Below are 23,321 nucleotides of genomic sequence, written 5' to 3' on the forward strand. Positions count from 1 at the left end.
ATTTGAATTCTCTCCAAAAGACTAACTTAAGCATCGGAGTGGGTTCGATTGGTACCTGACGAGCTCATTTGTTAATATTTATTGTTTTGCTGGAGTGAAAAGAAAAAAATAAATTTACAAAAGCTTTTATCACCATATCAAAAACTATCTCAATACGTTGTACAAAAGGTTTTGAATTCGAATCTTATGCACATCATCCACATGCTTCTCCGAAAAATACAGCATAGAATGTACGTAGGCTGCATCCAGACGGCATAAATTCTGTTGTGGGGTAAGAACAAAATTGATTACCTAAGACAACAAAATTGAAATCGTACCACAAGCAGCTTCAGTTTATTCAAATTAATGGTCAGTTTCCATAATTTGATAATTACAACATTACCCATGTGGTAGACATTACACGTAGCATTTAAGCCTATCTTAAGACGACGACAAAACTTCTCATTATCAATTCCAGGTTATTGGGTTCACCAATCCTGAATTTGAGGATCGATGTATTTATTCTATGAGGCTGGGGACGGAAAAAAAAAATAGTCAAATTATTTGGTACATTGGGGGGTCTTCTTCCATTCTTTTATTTTGAAAATTAGTAATTGAATTTTATAAATTTGTTAGTTGATTTTTAAAATAGGAGGATATGAGAATATAAGAAAGCATTTCCCAAAAAAAAAAAATCTTAGTTGTCTTTTCACATTTGTATGAAATGTAAAAAGACAACTATGTCCCTACTTTATAACTAAATGGAGAGAAATGGAGAGGATTCAAATTCTAAATAATGGGGGTCGAGAGGGGAAAAAGTCCCCCTCTCAAACCCCCTCCCCCTCCGCCCCTGGATATAGTTAACCGCATGCTAAGATGTCGATTGAGAATGCTTGGAAGGGAAATGAGAAATCAACAAAAGAGCTTGTGGGGTGTGCTGATTGCGGATAACTTTGAATCTCAAGTCAGTAGGAAAACTTGGAGGAAAGGAAGTGAGGGTTTAGTGAGCTATGAAAAAAGAGGTGGAAGGAGAGGGTGATTTACTTGATATTGTAGCTTGCTTTATAATGAATTTCCTCATAACCATTTGGCACGTGTCATTGTCTTATTGTCATTTCTCCCATTTCTTTTTTGGCTGGTGTAGCATTGTCAATATACTTTTATATATCTTAATTTTTTTAAAAAAAAAAAAAACAAGAAAATGCAAAATAAGATTTCTCATCATGATATACTATACTCCCCTCACCTGCCTTCTGTGTCCATATTCCACGCCTAGAATATAGGAAATAGTTGCTGAGGTAAGGTTTTTTTTTAAAAAATTATTTATTTATTTATTTTCTATTATGCTAAGGTGGTATTCGGCTTGCAATGGAAGAAGCTCTTCTAGGAAGGCTGTTAGGCTAGGCAGGCTTTTTGTACATTTGTGGTCGTTGGGCTTCCTTCACTGGGTCGGTGGGCCTCTTCGTGGGAGTCTTACTAAACTGGACCCTGATTGTAATATACTAACATAACACATAAGATTAAGGCTATATATTTAGTGAATAACAAAATTAAAATGTTTATATACATTCAAATAATACTGAGAAGAACGACAAGAAGTAGAAGTGGTGTTCATATGGATTTCTGAATTCCTGTCGCAGTAGAGTTTAGATGTGAGTTCGATTGATGTTTTGTAGTTAACGTAGGAAACAAGTTGTAATTGTAAAAAAATCTTCAATAAATAGAGCATGATCACGACGGTTTCCGGCCGGCAACGGTGATGATGACGCTACTACAAGAGATCGATCATCACCGAGATACTTTCCTTACTACACGTCAAGCCTCTAATTCGTTTTCAATGTGTTTCGAAGCGATGGTTTGCCCTAATCAATGATCCATATTTCATTAAGTTGCATCTTGAGCGCTCCATGGAGACTAACAGAGAACGCGCAGCATCTTTATAGAGCCAAGAGGGATCTCCGGGACATAGGTACTACACGGTAAACTTTTCCAACGATGATCAGTTCGGCCAGGCCATTGAAACACCGAGTAAAATGCACTTATATTGTAGATTCTTGCAACGGCCTGGTTTGCATCCACAACTGGGACAATGAGATTGCGCTATGGAAACCATCAATCAAAAAATACAGGAAAACTACCGTTACCGATACAGAGCTCTCTTGGTTACAAATTTGCATTTGGATACGACCGGGTCAACGACGACTACAAGGTTTTAAGAATTACGCAAAATCCTATCAACTTGAGGTATACAGACATACAGTAGGAGAGGAAACTCCTGGAGAAGGGTGGAAGAAAAATGGCCTCTTACGGAATCGTCTATTTGTTGGGGCCCAGCTTTCTCGAATGGCGCTTTTCATTGGGCAGTTGCAACAATGACCATTGTCGCATTTGATCTCGCCACTGAGAAATTTCGACCGCTTGCTTTTCCGGTTCCATATTTTCAGTAAGTCCTAAGAGGATGCCTCTGTTTTTGCGCGGGTAATCAAGTTTGGGTGATGAAGGAATACGGCAAGGCCGGCAGGTGGACTCTGCTTTATACGGTGCGGCCGTCTTCTTCAAACAACAGCGAAGAGGTTTAGACGAGTGAACTTATAGACCAGGGATTGTTTCAACTTTTTTGTTATTACATCATAAAGAAGACGAGCCGAAATGCTAACATTCGGAATGCGCTCCCTTTCTTTCGCCCCGTCATTTTTGTGGGAAGCCTCCTGCAACCTTGACAGACAATTCAGGCACATGAAACCACTAATGTTTTTTTTCTTTTTTTTTTTCCAGAGTCAATTAATTAGCTTAGAAAAAAAAATTATATTGTAACGCATCTCTGCTCTCACATTAGAAATTCCAAATGTTTACATCTCTTGTCACATATCGACCTCGAAGTGAATGGTACAACAAAGTCTTGTAGAATTTTAAGAAAAAAAATATATCAAACATTTCTCACTTGGAGAACAAAAGGGGAAAAGAAAACCCGCTTCAAGCTTACAAGTGCTGAAACTCTCATCTCATAATTCAATTGCCTGAGTGGCTGCATATTTGATTGAAACAAAATGGCCAAATAATAAAAATAAAAACCCTTAAGACCGGTCTAAACTCCAAACATCAAATCCATGATTTTGGACGCCAAAGATTTTGTAGGGGAAGCAATGGCACCTGCTGACTGCCGCGCATTAGTATTGCCATTTTGAAGATAGTAAGGGCGAGAAGGGGATCTCAATGTATTCAGCTCTGAGAATTTTGCGGACGGAGGGGGTAAAGGCATGAATCCCTGAATGTTAACCCTTTCATTCAAAGCCTGGCGTTGCATTGGATCCAATGGCTTCACACCTATAATTAGTACCCCATTAATTTGCGTGCCATTTTTGTTAAGGGCCTTCTGGGCATCAAAGCGATTCTGCGCCAACAATAAAGCAACCAAATCAGTAAAACTTTGGGTAAACCCCAAAAACTGAAAAGAAAAAAAAAATGAAGGCAGCAGATGCATACTATAACCCCTACAACAGATTAGGAAAATACCAGCTTGATTTTGTCTGGATTTTGAGGCAAATTTTTCTTGTGTTAGCAATAAAAGTACTTTAAAAATCCTTAACTGAACAATTCCCTAGGTTGTCCATATCAAGTTTCACATATTATATGTCACATGCAACAAGTGAATTAAAGCCAATATTGGTAGAAGATAGATCTTGAAAATCCAATTTCATCTTGATAGTCTGTGTACTTTAGTTGTAATAAAGACATTTTAAGTACAAAACGTGGAGGTATCATTTTCTAATGTACTGAATTGAATAACATTAGTGGTTTCATGTGCTTATAAAATTAATTTTTCAGATATAATAACAAGAAAATTTAGGAAATACTTTCTATGCAAATCATGAGTACATGATCCTACTTTGTACATGTGGGCGCCATCAAAGTGGTAGATGGTTCAAGAATAGAGTTAATGAGCATATAAAATAGAACAGTCACTATTGACCATTGGTGCATTTGCATAAAATCCACAGGAGCATCCAGCTAACAAGATGCCAGCTTTGAACACGAAAAGAATAGGTAGCAGTTCTTCCATATTTAGCAAATCAAAACCAAGCAAATTTTTTTACAAAGGAGAACGCCTTCACGAAATAAAAGTGTCCAAAGAAAACAAAAACTACAATTCACTATGTTCAGCCAGATTTTTAAAAACAAAAAAATCAAGGAGATTTTAAGTTTATCGCCTTCTTAGTTAATTTAAGTCCATTCGGCATACACTTCTCATTAGTAAGTTTTCAACTAGACAGAGTTACAGTAACACCTAAGGCCCCAAGAAAAGCTGGAATAAAGAGATTGCTGATGTTGAATAAAAGAAGCCATATTTATCAAACTTGAAACAAGAGGAAAGAATAAGAACCTGATATAGAATGTGCATCCAGTTAGCATCTCTTGGACCAGGAACATGTTTCAAAATCACACCACACTTTTCAAACTCCCTCAATACTAAATTTGTATCAGCGGGGGAAAACCTGGAAAGAAAGAAGAACAGTATTAAAGACCAATAAATAAGCACATTTTATATACTTACATAATGAACAACCAAGGGAATTAAAAAAAAAAAAAAAAAAAAAAATAGCTTTAAAGGGTTTAAGCCTCAAGTAAGATGCTTAGAGGCAGACCTAGATGTTTCAAACAGTAGAACCTCACGTTTCAAAGGTGGAAAACACCATGAGGCGTGTTTGACCTTGAATCTCTTGTCCATTATGTATACAGAAAGTAGAAGCCTAAAAAATGCTTCAATTCTCAGATTTACCAACCCATATAACAAGGAACCATTTAGAGCCTCTTTCATAAAGTTTTTTAAAAGTGTTTTGGGTTTTGAAAAGAGTTCTTGAAACGCGGAATTAAAAACTATTTTTGGTTAGGGACACATTTAAAAAAGTGTTGTTTGTGGGTTCCACAAAAGATTAATACACTTCTCAGTTTTTTGCTTTTCAAACAGCCTTCAGCTTTTTTCCTTTCAAAAAAACTTCTCAATTTCCTAAACAAATTTTGGGCCAAATGGAGGCTGGCAAGCAAATCAGCCATCAGGCAGATCAGTAGCCCCCATGGTGGTCGTCGCACAAATCCGGTAGCTTCCACCTTTGGAGCCCAGCCTCCACTTTATTTTTAGAAAGAAAAAAAAAAAAAAAAAAATTCTATACGTAACAAGGCAGCCTCCACACCTAAAAAAATGAGCATGTGTTTTCAAAACATTCCTATCTAAAGGTGTGTGATGTTTTAAAGTGTTTTGTGATTCGTTTTGAAAAGTGTGTTAGTAGTGAGGGACACATGAAAATCCATTTGGTATCTATTGTCCGAGAAGTGTTTTTCAGTGTTTGAAAAGTGTTTTGTGTTTTAGGTTGTTTGTTAATGTTTTTGCTTTGAGAACAGAAAACGAAAGACATAAAACAAAAATTTTAACAAACATAACCTTAGTTTCTATATTATCACCTTGGGAAAAACATAATATGGAAAGAAAAAAAAAAGGACAAATTTTTTTGCTACAATATTTTCAAAAGGGTTTATCTGAGATGGGCTTAATCATTTTGTTATTGTCAATTCTTCGCCTTCATTCAACCCTCTGCGTCTTCCTCAACTTTGAACTGAAAACTCTTCTTGGTTTAATACTCTAAAAACACATAAGAATAAGCACCATATAGTCAACTAACGAGCCATTTCAATCTAAATCACCATTCATCAACATCCAGCTCATAACCCTATACCTATCTTGTACCTTCATTTTCTGACCACAACTATTTGAGCCTTCTATTTCCTTCTTTCATTTCCTCCGTTTTATTATAGGTTTTCTCTTTACTATATTCCTTGATTAAGATTCCGAGATCCCCCTGCAGCCAATTTCCCCAATGCCAACCTACTCCTAACTTCTAAGCCACATAATATAAATTCCCATGTGTACATGATTTTCTACCACTTCATGCTAAACTAATAGAGTTATCTCAGTTTTATTTGAAATGGAACTAACAGTGACTTTAAAATGAGGGATTCTTACAAATTCTTCGTACTTGGAACCAGTTCTGAAAAAGAGAAATACTGATTTGGCATGGATATCTCATTTAGATCTAGTTCTATAAAAAATTCTAAAACTTTAGTGTGGCATACCACACACTAGCTTGTAGGAATTGTAAAAAAATATTACAGAAATCAGCACAGCATTCAACTAGAGACCAATCAACAACGCTGTTATGGGAATTAAAAATCATTGAACAAATCAAAGGGGAACATTTAGTCTCTTGCTACTTGATAGAAAAGTAAACTCATGTTGTTCTGCTCTCAATGAATCCAGATCAAGAAGAGGTCATTTTCCCACTGACAACCATTGAGATCAAAGTTCCGCTTGTTCTTTTATATCTTAAACATAAGAGGAAGTATAAAGCCAATGAACCAAACAAGAATAAGATCACTATTTTACTTTGCTCAAGTAAACTACAAGTTGTAAGATCCCAAAGAGCTAATAGTGTTATAAACCCGTGAGGAAATGAATTATACAAAAGGTCTAGCATGCATAAGACTGTATAAGATAAAGCAGAAACTGCCATAAGCAAATCAAATTTAACTTTGTTTAACAACCAATGGAACTTCCATGTGATTGTGCTCTCTAAAAATATATGGAATAGCAACAATAAATACAGTATTTCTTTTTTTTAATGACATAAGAACTTATGTAACTCATATAACTTCAAAAGTGTTTCGAGCATGTCAAAATGCAAAAATAATATCATATTCAAGAATCCATCTTCATTCAAGTTTAAAGCGTTGAGACTATCAGTGGAAATCATCTATTGGCTACAGTTCTTCATCTCCACCTAGTGGTCCTGCATCTTGAGAAAAATACTTCAATCCCAAGTTACTATTAACGAGGAAGTTCACTTAAGTGAATCTTCATCCCAAGTAAAATAAATATGTATAACATGTAGCCTGCTTCATATAAATTTTGCAGTCAAAAGTAATTGCACTGATAAACCAAAAATCACCATTGATGACACAATTGCTCATGCCAAAAAGCAACTAAAAAGAAAAATGAAGACTACAATTTAATTTTCAAATAATTTGCAATCACGTTGTGCTTAACCATCGCACCAGTGCTTGTTATCTATAGTTGGATCTCCTTCTTTAATGTCAGACAGGATAAAACCAAACTCTATCAACCAAGGCATAAGCATATAAACTCAGAAAATCACAATTAACAAAAGAATGTGTGTCAAACATTATAGAAAATCTCCCTTGATATGCATCCTTTGTAGAGCTCTGAACTACATATAGAAGATGCCAGGATGAAGAGAGATTAAAGCCAAACAATAAATAGGTAAAACCATAAAAGACAAAAGAAAAGAATAAAACAATACCCATAAACAGTAACCCATTCTTCCTCATTGAGGTTCCCTGCAGGCAAGCAATTCCTCTGTATCTCTGGTCTTGCAACTTCCCTTGGGGGCGGAAGGGTGATCAACGCAACAGGCTGGACCACACCTTCAACAGGTGAATTCTTTCCTTTCTCATCTTGCTCACTGCCACTCTTTGCAGGTGTTGTAGGCGACCACCAACTCAAACCTGATGAACCCTGTTGGTTTTGCTGTGCACCCATTATGGCATAAGAAGTGCTTGCCTCTGATTTGCCTTTCCCTGAAGCCGAGAAGTCTCGACCAGAACTCTGGATTGGAGTTCTGGGGTCCGATTTGACTTCTGGAGATAATGGGTAATCTGGAATTCCAGATTCAGGGGAAAAATCTGAGCGGTCTTCCAATGTGAAAACAGGAGGAGGAGGAAGATCTGAGCCTGAAAAATTCTCACGCCATAGAGCAGATACCGCAGCTGCCTGGCCTGGAGTTGAAAACTTTCCTCTCCGCGCAGAAACAGGAGATGCCAAATCTTGGAAAAACAATGAATTTCTCCCAGATCTGGGAGTTCTCTGTACTGTTGTGCTCATCTTTCAATATTTTTAGAATGAAATACAGCCTCTGCAAACCAACAACGAACTACTTACCCCATTGTTCTAAATAACAAAAAGATACAAACTCATGTAGACCAGAGCAAAGATTTTAGTCTCAATTTAGTGGCATATGTTCATTCCTGAGGTCACAAATAGATATATTCCAAAGAATTATTATGTTCATTCCTCATATAATAAATAGATACTATCAAATAATTTAAATTTTTAATCGTTTCTCCATTTTCTCAGAAATGTAAATTTTCATTAATTGAACAAGGACTACACGCGTATATTCTAAGAGTGGTGAGGAAGCAGCAAAGCAAGTCCAGCTTCGGAGGCTAAATTTCATCGATAACTAATTAGAATATGCACTAGAGAATTTAAATAAATCAGCTAAGAATTAGCTGCGGAAATCCAGGCTCTGGAAGCTAAAATTCCTCAATAAATGAGCAGAAAATGAAAAAGAAAACAAGAGAACCATCTAGAACCTAAGAAATACTCGACTCACTAGCTAAGCGGAGAACTCTATACTATCAGAGTCGCAATCAATCAAATTTAACATCCACAACTTTTTCCTACGTCTTGTTACCCAGAAAGCCCAACAGTAAATGCAAAATCACCTCAAATAAACCAAGAATTAGCGCTAACCTTTCTTCCGAAGCTAAACAGAGAGACTGGAATTTCAAGATTGAAACAAAGGAATAAACAATTCACAGTTTTTTTTTCTTTTCATTTCCTGCGTTTTCTCGGCAACCAAACGGAAATCAGAGAGAGATAGGGAGTACCTGTCGAGATTTGGGACCGGTTAGGGTTTATGAAACGTAGAAGGCGTTTTTGCGTCGGGGCTTTCTTTTGGCTTTTTCCCTCCCAAAAGTTTGAGAACATAGCTGCTCCAAATGGAACAAAACCCTAACTACTCTATTTCAATTCAAATTTGATCTTCAATCAACTTCATGGGTTTTACTGAGCTGACTGAAATACCCTCCCTCATCAGCATTGGTCTTGTAGCGAGCGTAGAGAGGTTACTTTAGGTGACCACTCAGCTCTTTATATTTGATTTCTTTTCTAAATTTTTAATAAAATCATAAAAACTATCATATATATATATATATATATATATATATATATATCGAAAGATCTGAGTATTTTATTAATCAAAAATCACAAGTATAAAGCTTTTATATCACAAAACATAAAATTCTGTAAAATCATAACCACATCCTATGATATTATAAAGTCATAGATACAAATAAAATTCTTACAATAAAGTACTATTTATGACTTTCATCTTCCGTTAACCCACGTACAAAAATAGATAAAGAGCATATCTGCTCCGAGCAGACTATATCTAAGATAATGGTAGCTAAATATCCTATAAAAGATTATTTAAACCAGCCAAGAAAAAAAACTCCTCACACCAAACTATCCAAACCGTGCAACAGGATCCTCTCCGGTTGATTTTCAACTGGAGACGATGATGTGAAATTACAAAAATACCCTTAGTTATAATTGACTGGCTCCTCTCCAATTCCTCTCAACTGAAGAGGATTCTGGTCCCCAAATCGTGAGAGATAACCCCTTACACCGAACTATCCAGGCCGTAAAAGATAACCTCTCACACCTGACTAACTACCTTCATACTATATATCATCCATTAAGGCAGATCTATGGAGAAAAAAACTCTTATTCAAAACAAAAACACAACCAGCAAACAGTAGCAGTGGCCATGGAGGAGATGAATTGTACAACACGGAGGTAGATGGACAAATGCATAGTGGAGAAGCTAAAATTGCTTATCTGGTCAGAGAACACCTACAAATAAAAGAAAAAACCAGAATGAGAGGGGGAGGGTAGGAGCGGGGACTAGGGACTAGAAAAGGAAAATGAGAGGCAAAGGGAGCAGATTTGCTCCCTCTTCCTCTCAGATCTGTTTTCTGAGAGTTTTTTCTCTAGGGACGGCTGAGATAATTTTTCTTTTTCACTGAGTTCACCATAAAAACTATCATTTATAACAAGCTCTTTATCAAAGTAACCATTTTTAGTAGCTTCACGAAATTTTAAATAGTTAAAATAGCAAAAAAAAAATCATTTTTCTCTATTTTAGTTATTTACTTTTTTAAAGCACCCCCAGCAGCCTCACAATTTTACTTGTCCACTATCACTATTTCATTTAAATAATCTTTTTCAAAATAAAGGTTGTGTGTGATACATGAGAGAGAAATTAAAAAAAAAAATGAAGAGAGAGAAAATTTAATAATTTTTTATTATTTTGGTTAGTGAACAGTGATCACTATTATTGGTGAGTATTGTTCACGCACAGAAAAAAAATTTCACCAAATTGGTGAGGCTGCTAGGGACTCATTTTGCACAATTTCAACAAATTGGCTCACCAAAAAGCTATTTTGGTGAGTCTACTAATAATGCTTATCAAAAAGCCAAAAAAGTGAATGTAATAATTTTTTAATATTTTTTTTTACATTGAATGCTTCAAAATGTTTGGCTTAAATTGAATGTAGATCGGACAGATTTCAACTTTTGGTAGCATCGAGCAGTGGTGTGGCCAATTCAACCACAAAATTGACATATAAACCGGTTGGAAGAAGGAGCATCATTGTTGAAGTAGGATCCTCAGCCACGGTTGCTAGAAGAAGCACCTTTGCCACGGAAAGATGTGCGGCCTCCAAAGGAAGAGTCTCGACTGGGAATCACGCTTCATGAAGTGAATGTCACTAGTTCGAATCCCCCTCTCTTGTGTGGACATGTCAAAAAAAAAGAAAAAAGAATGTAATGCATTGAATGCTTCTGACAGTTAACTTTATTAATAAAAAAAAAAAAAAAGTATTTAAAGTAGAGAAATTATTTAAAGAGTTTGTTGTTTGACAGTTTAAAAAAGTGATTAGCTAACTCAATAAAAGTAAATTTTTAGAGTTAAATTTGAATAACTTTTAAAAAGCTCATTGTGAATGCTCTGAAGTACCCTAAACTCGCTTGAAACAAAACAAAATATTAGGAAAAAGTCACATACCCCTCAAATTACCATTCAATTTATAATGTCCTTCCAAATTTGTTTAGATTGAGGTAATGTCCCTCCTAAACTATAAAAAAATTGTCAATATACCTCCAAGACATGATCTAAACAAAATGTAATAAGACAAAAATATCCCTATAAATTCATAAAAAAAAACAAATCATCCCCTTTGGCCAAATGGGGGTGGCTGAACTACTCCCAAGGCCATGGGGTGATTCGGCCACCACCTCCGGCCATATCTATGTGCTCCTATGTGGTAAAGGTAAACTGGCATGCAACGATTAACAAATCAAAAAAGAAGATTTGGTGGGTGCAATTGCAAGAGATCATGAAGGGAAGATGTTGGCATCTATGTGCTCCTCAAAGCCTAACATTTTTTACCCGGCGATAGCTAGAGCTTTTGCAGTTTGAAGAGTTGCGGAATTCAACAAAAATTTGGGGTTTTAAAATGTTTTTGTTGAAGGAGATGCTCTGGAAATAATTTTTATGCATTGGAGGTGTTAAATTACCATTTATTTCAAAAGCTTAAGCTAATAGAAAGAGGTAAATTTAATCATTTAATCAATATTTTAACACTCTCCTCACATGTGGGTTCAAACTACATTTTAATAGGTGAGTCCCAACAAGTGAAATGTTTAACTGAAATGAAAAGTGAATTGTGGAGTTAGAGTTCGTATTCATGACGTGTGGCTCTGATACCATGTTAAATTACCACTAACTTGTCACAAAAGTTTAATTAAATTGATAGAAATAAGTAAATTTAATCATTTAATCCATACTTTAACAGTAGACAACTTACTAATAATGCGAAAATTGTGTTAAATAGTCTCTATTCGTGGTCTATGACTCTATGGGACACATCAAGAGGTGATAAATTCGTCATCTATATACAAATACCTCCTCTTGCTAGGAAAAAAGAAGAAGAAAAGGAGCAATTTGATCCTGGTCCATGATATCTCCTAAATCTCTGCCCTGGCCTCATGTTTAGTTTGTTTCTCATACGTTGGGTCATTCGGAATGCACCATTTGGACTCTTCTTAACATTAGCAACTAAGCTTAATTTGCCTCAAATTTAACCCAAGCTCCATTATTGAACTACGTTTCATTAGCATGTGACCATATATTGATTGCCCTTACATAGAGGATGGAGGGATTACATGTATCTAAAATGAGTGTTTAGAAAGTTAATCTAGCTCTACTACAATGATACGCGTCGGTGCCCAATAAACACCTCTCAATAAATTTGTCATTCTATCATAAAATAGTTTTATTGCAGGTCTAGATCACTTCATCATACAAATATAATTTAAAATAACGCTACACTTCACACTCATATCACATCATCTAACATGACGATATTTTAAGTGGTCAGTCGGCTTACACTTTTAACTTTGTAAACTACTTAAAACATGTCGTATCAAATGTCAATGAGACATGAAATTGTTAAACGGGTTTGAAAATATAATAGGTACGTAGCTTCAAAATGGGGCCGAAAGTGGTTCCCTAAGCTTCCCATGGTCCGGGGATTCCACATTGGTAGTAGTGTAAGAACATTGGCAAGGTACTTCAATAACGTTAGCCTTCTCCTCGCACTCAACAGCCTTGTAAAGTTGGTTTCCCTCTACATCATTTACTGCAACCAATGGTGTCGATCCCTCCATACACAATTTTGTAAGCAGCATGTTAGTGAAAATGGAATTCTTAAATTTAAGATAAATCTTATTTAGTAGATTTTTATACGACTGTTGTATAACTGAAATAACATAGTAATAAAATCAGTCATTGATTTTTCATTTTTACTAACCCTTAGCTTGTTGAATCAAATGCTAATTTTCATTACCTTATCATCTTAATTGTATAATAGTTGTATAACAAATAATACATTAGAAGTATCTGTATGCATAGAAGCAAGCACACCTCAATGAATACAGTCGACGCTTCATTTGGTTCCTTCTTTTGAACATCTGCAGCCACTTCCTGCTTCAACAAAACTCAAAATATTAAGGCTTTGTTGAGATCGGGATGATTGTTTGACAAGGTTTTAAAGGTACAAATGAAACAATCTCAAGAGTTTTTCCTTTTGAAAAAGGATTTTCTCTTGTTTACTGATCCCTTTTGCCATCGATCAATTGGCGAGCCATCAGATTTTCATGTGCAGTAAAACATGGATAAATATGATTCTTCTATTAGCTTAGAATTTGGTCTATATATAATCTTAGATGATCTCCGGCCAACAGTGTTATGCATTTCAACTAACCAAAAAGCATAATTTTCTACTTAAATTTAGTACTTATTACTTTTTCAATACAAGCTTCAACAGATTTTTCTATTTTATTCTCGTTCTATTTTCTTTAAATATTTTTTTATTTTTTTTTATTGTTTTCTTAAACCACCAAAAAAAAATAAAAATGAATACATAAGCCTTGTGCTTACCTAAAAAAGTAGCTAATCAAAAATCAAAATATATATGTGCTTTAGTTAAAACAAAGACAAGCTGGTAGACGTCATTTTTGCCTTGTATTACTTAAATATATACAATGTGAAGAGGGTTAATTTTAGAGTATCTTCTGTAGTTCTATCCATCGATAAAGATAATCAACTTAAAACAAATCATATTCTAAGGAATTAATTGCTAGGATTAGCAATATATATATATAAATATATATACCATTGTAATTAAGCATAAAAACTAATGCATGCATGCATGCAATAGATCAGGTTGAATATATAAGAAACGAGAAAAAGAGAATTATGTACCCTGGCACGGTTAAGTTGGCCTTGATTCAAAGTCTTAGGCTCCATTTCGATGGAGCAACAGATGTTAGCCATATACACACGTACAGCTCGCTAGCTAGCCCAGAAGCCCAAATCTCTTTATCAAACTAGCTAATTGGGTACCAATTGCTGCCCATCGATCACCACCAACAATGTCATGCTAGTGATCATCTAGACGTGCATGCCTTCAATATTCAGACTTATATATGTCTCTCTCTCTTTATATATATATACATACATATATATATATATATATAGATCTCTAAAACAGGAAATAGTTAATGGGATTTTATTATACTCACGGACTCACTTGATTTTCATTGTGGAAATTTGAGGTTAAAGAGCAAAGAAGCCAACTCTGATCCCTCTCACTCACGTACATCCCGTGCCTCTCGTGTACAAATTTCATCTTCAACTCGTGGGCTCAATCTTTTTCAAGATAACAAGTAGATTTATATGATTTAATTGGTCCAGTGCAGACGATTAATTAATTTGAGCTTTTACATTTATATATATATATAGCTCTAAATTTGGTGAAACGTACGTACAACTGCCTATATTTATACGAATTTGAATCCAAATTATGCATGTCATTTGATTGGTGATGAGTTAATTGAGACGAAAAAGATCGAAAGCCAAGGATCGAGTAGGAGCCTTGCATTTTGTGATGCGCTAGGCCTAGCCATTGTCGGCTCAATGGGCTGCATTAATTAATTAAGCTAGCTACTTATTTTCGACGGTAACAGAAATAAAAGTAGTATCGATCGATCGATATCTGGTGAAACATGGACAAAGATATATCTCTCTATTTTATAGTCAGATTAGTTTATATAATTTTATATTATTTAATTAAGTGTTTTTTTAAAAAAGTGTTAATATTCACTTCATATACATTGTTAAATATATCAACTTTAAATTTTGACCATAAAATAAAAAAGATCGTATTTCATAAAAGATAGTCGATTAACATTAATTCAGTGTTATTCTAATATTTTACAAGACATTAACGGAGTTGTACCTTCAAATAAATTATAGGTATAGAGAAGCAATTTTCTACAATCTCTTTGACCAATTTTATTAGAGTTTACCCTCCTTGGCACTTATGGATCGACATCATATAATCTATATATGCTTTCATATTAATCTATACTCGAGTTGGAATAATATTGGGGTTTGAGGTTTTTTTTTTTTTTTTTTTTTTTTAAGAAAAAAATCGATTGACCTGATTTTTGTCATGTTAAAATTTAGAAAATTCCCACCGAATCCGTCCGCATTTTATCGAAATCAATATGACCGTGGTTTAAACTAATATTAATTAGGAAACCGAAGCATGGGCATAAAGTGCACATATATAATTAAGGTTGATACTTGATACTCCCTTAATAAAATATATATATATAGATCAATACGATCGAATGGGGATTTATGCATTGTTGAGACTATAGTGGTTTATATTGACCAAGCTGAAACTATTTGGCTTCACATGCTAATTAGCTACAACATATATATGTTTAATTGACCGTAACTATTATAGCAGGACGTGATCATATATAGTACCATTTGCTTGTTAGGGGTCGTATAGGAAGGGTTTAAACAGTTCTCTCAAGTCCAACTGAATCATAGTTTGACTCAGTCCTATCAGAACATCAGTAAAACCCAAGACGATTAATATAAATACGATTGAGGATTCCTATTTCAATAGTTGAAATCTCACACTATACATATCCAATTAATTGAAAATTCCTCTGATGCCACTAAACCACTGTAAGAACTTGAAAATAGATGCAAAGAATGCTTGACGGGAGGGAAGGCTCAACATTGTCCAAGGCCCTGAAGCTCTGATACCATGATAAAGTCCATTGAGCATTACTCTTCCACAAAAGGCACCTTGAGAGAAGAGGTTTGCTCAAGGCTTATAAAGCCCACAACCCAAGTATACCTTGGCAATGTGGGACTCTTAACACGCCCCCTCACGTGTGGCACTATTGTCCAAACACGTGTACAACGGGAGGGAAGGCCCAACATTGTCCAAGGCCATGAAGCTCTGATACTATGATAAAGTCCATTGAGCCTTACTCTTCCACAAAAGGCACCTTGAGAGAAGAGGTTTGCTCAAGGCTTATAAAGCCCACAACCCAAGTATACCTTGTTGCGGATGATGTTGTGATGCCGGGGGCGAGGGCAGAGGGCCCAAGTGCCATTGGCAAGGAGGGCATCGAATTCTTGGCCCATAGCAGCACGCCAATCCGGGGAGGAGGCAGCTTGAGAGTAACAGGATGGCTCATCAGGGGGTGACGACAGTGGAAAGGGCCTTAAGGGGATGACAGGTGGAGTAGTAGAGTTTATAATCCGAGAAGTCTTTGGGCTTGAGGGAACCGGTTCTGGAGCGGGTGACCATAGGGAGAGGATCAGGGGAAGGGGGAGGGGGGGCCGGAGGGGAGGAGGCCTGGAGGGGAACAGGATGGGAAGGAGGAGGTGGAGGCGAGACAACCTGGGTTGGGGAGGAAGGAGGGGAGCTGGGAGGAGGAGAGGGAGGAGCAGGTGGGGAGGCAGGGGAGGGATGAGCCAGTGAGGGAGTAGAGGTGGGGAGAGGGGAAGTGACGGTGGCATGAAGGGCAGGAGGAATGGCATCAGCAGGGAGGAGGACAGGGCCAGAGGAGGGGGTAGCAGGGGAGATGGGAGAAGCTAGTTTGGCAGGGAAGGTGGATTCGTCGAACACCACATGTCTGGTGATGAGGACCTTGTTGGAGATGGGGTCAAGACACCGATAGCCCTTGTACTGCATGCCATAGCCCAAGAAGATGCACCGTTTGCTGCGAAACATCAATTTGTTAGAAGTGTAAGGGCGTAATAGAGGATAACATAAACAACCAAAGGTGCGAAGTAATGAGTAATCGGGGTTTTGATTAAAGAGCATGAAGTAGGGAGAGCTATGCTGCAGAAGTGGTGTTGGCAGCCTGTTGATGAGGAAGGCAGCCGTGAGAAATGATTCAACCCAGTAGGTCTGAGGAAGTCCAGATTGTGCAAGCAGCGAGAGTCCCATTTCGACGACATGGCGATGCTTTCGTTCAGCTAGTCCGTTCTGTTGAGTTGTGTATGGGCAGCTGATACAATGGAAAATTCCATTAGTTTCAAGAAAAGAAGTGAAGTGCTTAGAGAGAAACTCACCACCCCCATCGGACTGTAATTGTTTAATGCTGCAAGAGAATTGATTCTCCACTAAGGATTTAAACTTTAGGAAAGTAACATACACATCAGATTTAAGAGATAAAGGATATAACCAAGAATAGCGTGAATAATCATCAATAAAAATAACATAGTAGCGAAAACCACTTAGAGATACAACTGGGGAGCACCAAACATCGGTGTGAATTAACTGCAAAGGTGCAGTAGATACACGAGGGGAAGAGGGAAATGGGATTTGCTTGCTCTTAGCTAATTGACAAGACTCACACACTTCTTTATTGGAGAAGGACCCAGTGAATGGTAAGTGATGTTTATTCAAAGGAGCATGAACTATAGAAGAAGAAGGATGGCCAAGGCGGGAATGCCAAACACTGACAGAGGTCTTCACACCAAGCAAGGCACTGAGCAGCCGAGTTTTGGGGAGAACAACCTTGGAGGTGTTGATGGGGTAAAGGCCTCCTTCACTCTTGCCCTCCAGAAGTGTTAGACCCGTGAGTTTGTCCTTAATAAAATAGTGAGAGTCAGTTAGAATAAAAAAACAGTGATTATCCTTGCAGAATTGATTAATGGACAAAAGATTTGCAAGGGCTTGAGGGCAGTGAAATATACGGGGCATATGTAACTTTGCTGTGGGTGTATTGAAAGTGAGAGAACCAGTGTTGGTGATTTGCAAACCTGAGCCATTGCCAACTGCAATGGTGTCGGATCCAGTGTAAGGCTCATGGATATTGAGATTCTCTAGAGCAGGTGTGAGGTGGTGATTAGCGCCACTGTCGGCATACCAGGTAGAGTCTTCTGGTTGGTCAGAGTTATGAGCCACCATGGCTGCAAGTTGGGCAGGAGGATGACGCCCCTAGTAGGGGTAGTCCATCCGGTGGAAGCAGTCCAAGGCACGGTGGCTTGTCTTACCGCAAATCTGGCAAGGAGAGTACCGAGGAGCAGAGGAAGCATGGCGAGTGCTGGGACCGCGGGGAGAGAATTGTTGTGGTGGAGGAGTCCGGGGTGTAGCCTGGACTGGCGCAGGGAAGCGCCGAGTGGTGGAGGGGCGAGAAGGGGGGCGATGCTTCCTTGGGGCAGAGGTGGAGGTTGACTTGTGTGAGAGCAGTGCAACAGAGGAGTCGGAGCCAATCGATTGTTGTTGATTGTCAATAAGTTGTTCAATGGATAGCAATTCGGTAAGGAAGTCCTCAACAGTGAGAGAGGAGTCCCTGGTGGCAAGGGAGAGAGAGACCACGAACGGATTAAAGGAGGGGTGTAGACCACCTAAGATGTAGGTGATGAGTTCATCGTCATCGATGGCCTTCCCCACGGTGGGAAGTTGATGAGCCAAAAGTTTGGCAAAGTTCACGTATTTAGCACAGGATTTGGAACCTTGTTGGAGGGTCTGCAATTGTCGACGAAGTTGGGCAATCCTGGTGCGAGATGAAGAGGCGAACTTGGTGGCCAGAAACTTCCAAACTTGATGAGAGGTCTGGAGACCATAGATGGTGGAGAGGACACTTTCAGCAAGTGTAATGTTTATCCAACTGAGGATAAATTGATCCTTCTTAACCCAAAGGGAAAAGGCAGGATTCACAAAGACTTCTTCCTTTTCAGCAGTGGAAGGAAGGTATTGAGGTGGGCACAGTTCGGATCCATCAACGATGCCCATGAGATCGTGGCTTTTCAGTATTGGAACAACTGTAAAAGACCAAGTGATATAATTTGGACCCTCGAGTTTGAGGGAAACCAAAGGAGTGAGGTTAGGGAACACATAGGTGGTAGCGGAAGAGGAGGATGCCATAGGATCGAAAAAAAAAGCGTGAGCTTTAGGGTTGCTTTGATACCATGATAACGTCCATTGAGCCTTACTCATTCCCAAAAGGCACCTTAAGGGAAGAGGTTTGCTCAAGGCTTATAAAGCCCACAACCCAAGCATACCTTGGCAATGTGGGACTCTTAACACGCCCCCTCACATGTGACATCTTTTGGCCAAACACGTGTTCAACATCGGAAGGGAAAGCCCAACATTGTCCAAGGGCTTATGGCTCTGATACCATGTAAGAACTTGAAAATAGATGCAAAGAATGCTTGATGTTATTCACAGTGAGTGTTACAATATTTATACACGGAATACACAGAGATATGAACGTTGGAGACAATCTGTCGATAGCAGGAATGAGATTAAGTTTCCTTGTAGACTTGGAGTTGCCATCTTGGTTTGCATGGTATTTGGCAGCAGCATGAGTTCCCTTGCAGAGTGCAGAATATACGGGATTGAGGTAGTTTCCTTGTTTAGGTGATTTGGTTCCTGTCGTGAGTGATTAGTGGGATTTGTCTTTCCTGATTGGATGATCTGATTTGGTCTTGATGATGCGATGGAGAGGTTGAGGAGATATTGTCTAACAACCACTACCATTGACCAATGATTACTTTTTGCTGATCAGTTGAATATAGACATCATACATGCAAATGGATTTACAGCAAGAATGTCATCAGATTTGCAGTACTTTGCGGACGGCACTGCATTATATTCTTCCAACGAAAAACAATGCATATCTCAGAAGCAAGCAGTTAATTGGTTAATTAACCTACTCTTTATGTCATCAAATTCTCGATCGTAGTCGATCTATATTCTTTCGGTTTTTTTTTTTTTTTTTTTTTCAGTATGATTGAACGTGCTCGTATTTTGTAAACCAAAGCCAATTTTAGTACAATTGACGCTATAATTAATTTGTTAACACCAAAACAGAAAAGCTTGAGATGTCATGCATGTTGTCCAGAATTAATTATCATTGAGTCCTAGTCAGCCTTTGCGAGGCCAACGATCGAGAATAACATTGACTGATTCATGGTAGTCAAAGCATGCACATTATATATATATATATATATGAAGTGGGGATTATATATATGAAACGATAGCCCAGCTGATCAGCTGGCCTTTGTGTGACCATGTGCCTACTTCAGCTAATTGTGGGCATGCAGTACTGGGCAGGTTCAATTAAGAACATAGTTATGCCCTCTTGATCATCATCTGCGTTTGCATGTTTAACTGGTTTGTGTTTTTATTCTTTGGAATAGTATTACGATGGAATTTTGCAGAGAACTCGGTTTTCAAAATATTATGATGGAAGGGGATCGATGCGTCGAAGACAGCTCATGCATTACAGGGAGACAGGAGTTGTTGGATTGCAAATATATATGAGCATTTGATGATGACTGATGCTAAAATTCTTCTGAATATAAAGTTTTTAGCCATGGTCTGTGGGACATGTAAAAAGAAATGCAAATGCAAGGAACGACACATATATAGGTTAGCTAAGACGGTTATTTCTCGATATGTAGATCAAATTTCGATATATGGAAGATTTTCTCGTTTTTATTTGTGATTGATCGAGCAATATATTTCTTCTTGATTAATGAAAAGCTCCAAGTTTTCTTTAAAAAAAGAAAAAAAAAAAAAAAGTGATTGGCTAGTCAAACTCAAGCTTTTAACCTTCTTTCCCTGATTTTTTAAATTAAGTAGTGCATGCTTCATAAGCTGTTGCAGAGCTGGCTCTACACCAATTGTTTCAACCGAAAAGAGTTTCAAGCTTGTTCGATCTGTATATATATATATATATATGTTAGAATTTAAGACTAGGGGTAGCGGATATAAATAAGAATAAATTAATCAACTGCGCACAATATAATAAGATTTTAATATGTATAATTTGACCAACTATATATGTTTACATCCACAAACCCTAACTCGATTAATTAATTGTATCTGCAAACCTTTGCAAATTAATGATGTCACAACCCACAAATGCCATATAATTACACTTTAATTGTACAGAGAGCCACCTTAGGCCAAAACCTAATTATATTTATAACTTCAATTCATGTTTCTTGTTGAAACATTATATAGAATAATAAATTACTTTTAACATAAAGAAAATTTTATTTTTATATTAAAAAAAAAATGTACAATTACCCCTCCCCCGCGCGACAAATCAACTCTTAAAGAAGCTGCTAATTAGCAAATTATGTTTTAGGGCACGTGAAGGGAAGGTCCAGAATGGGGTCTATATATATATATAATTATATATATATATATATATATATGGGGGTGTGCCTTTTATCCTAGATCTTTGAAAAAGAAGCTAGCTTTAGCCGTGGAGTCCATATTTGCTCCTTTATTAGCACCATTAATTTATATGTATATATCTTCATGTTGAATTAAACAATTTTAATTTATATTCAATGTGATGATGTGAAGGTTCTTTAACATCTCAAAAGAGCCCCTTTCCTGGGTGTTCCACTGGCCTTGTGGGCTCAGTGCTGTACAAATCCATTTTGGGAAGTTCTCCATGTTTGGAACCCTAATAGCCTTTAGAGATGGGGGTGGGATTAGCTAGTAGCTACTAGCCTACTACATGCATTCAAGCGCAAGAAAAAGAGTGTCCTTTAATTTGATTTCAAGGAAAAGAAAAAAGAAAAAATAATTTGATTATGACATCGTTGGTCCTGATACCATGTTAAATTATTACTTATTTCACATGTTTAAGCTAATAAAAAAGAGTAAATTTAATAATTTAATTAATATTCTAACAAAGCATTGTTCTAAGGGCTGAAAATCTTATATATATATATATATATGTCCGCTAACAAAATATATATCATTTATTTAAAATGTGTTTGGTGTCATTTTCTTGCACATATCTTATACGGAAATGAACAATAAATATTTTTAAAAAAAATGAAACTAAACATTTTTTTTGTACATTCAGCCTTTCTTAGAGCATTCTAGCTAGTAGCCTCATCAAATTTTACTCACCAAAGTAGATAAAAATCACTTTTCTCTATTCTGGTGAGTCACTTTTTAAAAATTCTCCCAGCAGCCTCATAATTTTAACTATTTATTATCACTATTCCATTTAAATAATATTTTTTCATATTTCTTTATTCTTTCTCTTTTTAATCTTTTTACAAAGAATCTTTTATATCCATGAAATAAGGACATTATCGTGTGAGAGAGATGGGAGATGGGAGATGGGAGAAGAAAATGAGATAAAAAAGGAAAAAAGTGTGATGATCATGTGAGAGAGAAAGGTGAAACAAAATTTGGTAAGTGAATATTACTTATCAAAATTGGTGAGTAATTTCACTCATCAAAACATTTTAGTTAAAATGGTGAGACTGCAGGGAGTAGCTTTTTAGTGTTTTCATCAAATTGGCTCACCAAAATATCTAAAAAGCTATTTTGATGAAGCTATTAAGAATGTTCTTCCAGGTTGCACACCACACTCAATTCCGTGATATTTTTCATGGCTAATGACAAATTGAGCCTTGCAGGAAAAAATTAGAGATATTTTTCAAACCCCATATGATATTATGTACATTATAATATCATACGTACCGTGAAAGATATTTGGACCAAAAATATTTAAGAGGGTTTAGGTAGCCTAATATTGACATCCTTCTCTCTTAATCACATAAACTTACTCTTCTTCTTTTCTTTTTTTGTTTAATTATTATTCGGTATGTGAACATCTCAATCACATTCACATCTCTCAACTTTTCCATATCGGTCGGAGCAAAATCATGAAATAGTAGAAGACCCAACTTTTCCATGATGCAAAGATATTGCTTGCTAGCTAGCTAGCTCGATCTAGCCATTACCTACCGATAAAGACCCACCATGATCTACATATAAATAACATGTTTTCCTTTTTTCTTTTTCTTTTTTCTTTTTTTTGGGTTATGAGAATCTATCACGATCCATATATATATATATATATAAAAGAGCATTCCTAATATACTCTTATTTTGGTGAACCAATTTGGTAAGATTATTCAAAATGAATCTCCAACATGCATCCTCACCAATTTGGTGAGTGTACGTGTTCATTCAGCAAATCTATAAAAACTATTAGAATTTTCTCTTTTTTTCTTTTTTTTTTTTTAATTTATGTACCTTTAATGATAGTTGATAGCTAAAATTATAAGACTGTTGGAAGTATTTAAAAAAAAAAGGATAGCTAAAATAAAGAAAAATTAATTTTTAATTATTTTAACTAGTAAAATCTAATGAGGCTATTAAAAACACTCTAATATGTTAAATAACTCCTTGCAAATTTTATTTTATTTTTTAAAATTAAAAAAAAAAAAAAAAAAAAAAAAAAAAAAAAAAAGAAAAGAAAAGGAAAAGGGTCCCTACCCATATCCCAAAAAATGGAATTTTACTTCTGAATTTGCACTTCCAAGTACAATAATAGGCAACTAGGGAAGAAGAGATAATAATTTAAGAGACACGCAAAGTCATAGTCAGGAAAAGGATGGTGTGAGGGGACAAGAACCATATCGTCCTCTTAATAGATAACATGGAAAGATCCCTAGACACTGAACAGCAAATACATTTTGAAATTTGGATATATTA

General features: G+C 36.5%; 2 protein-coding genes across 2 annotated transcripts; both read right to left on the bottom strand.

Annotated features, from left to right (window-relative positions):
• Positions 1-2,782: 2,782 nt before the first annotated feature.
• LOC133864829 (nuclear pore complex protein NUP35) lies at positions 2,783-8,922 on the bottom strand. Its single transcript, XM_062301257.1, has 4 exons — positions 8,719-8,922; positions 7,350-7,961; positions 4,361-4,472; positions 2,783-3,370 (listed from the first exon to the last, which is right to left on the bottom strand). Exons 2-4 carry the CDS (start codon positions 7,928-7,930, stop codon positions 3,065-3,067), a joined length of 999 nt encoding a protein of 332 aa, XP_062157241.1. The 5' UTR covers positions 7,931-7,961; positions 8,719-8,922; the 3' UTR covers positions 2,783-3,064.
• A 3,142-nt stretch (positions 8,923-12,064) lies between these two features.
• Positions 12,065-13,941, bottom strand: LOC133864905 (uncharacterized). The gene is made up of 3 exons (XM_062301347.1): positions 13,719-13,941; positions 12,879-12,938; positions 12,065-12,616 (listed from the first exon to the last, which is right to left on the bottom strand). The coding sequence occupies exons 1-3, from the start codon at positions 13,788-13,790 to the stop codon at positions 12,440-12,442; spliced, it is 309 nt and encodes a 102-aa protein (XP_062157331.1). The 5' UTR covers positions 13,791-13,941; the 3' UTR covers positions 12,065-12,439.
• Between the last annotated feature and the right edge of the window lie 9,380 nt (positions 13,942-23,321).

Source organism: Alnus glutinosa, chromosome 3, assembly GCF_958979055.1.
Source record: "Alnus glutinosa chromosome 3, dhAlnGlut1.1, whole genome shotgun sequence".
In the NCBI taxonomy this organism is placed as follows: Eukaryota; Viridiplantae; Streptophyta; class Magnoliopsida; order Fagales; family Betulaceae; genus Alnus; species Alnus glutinosa.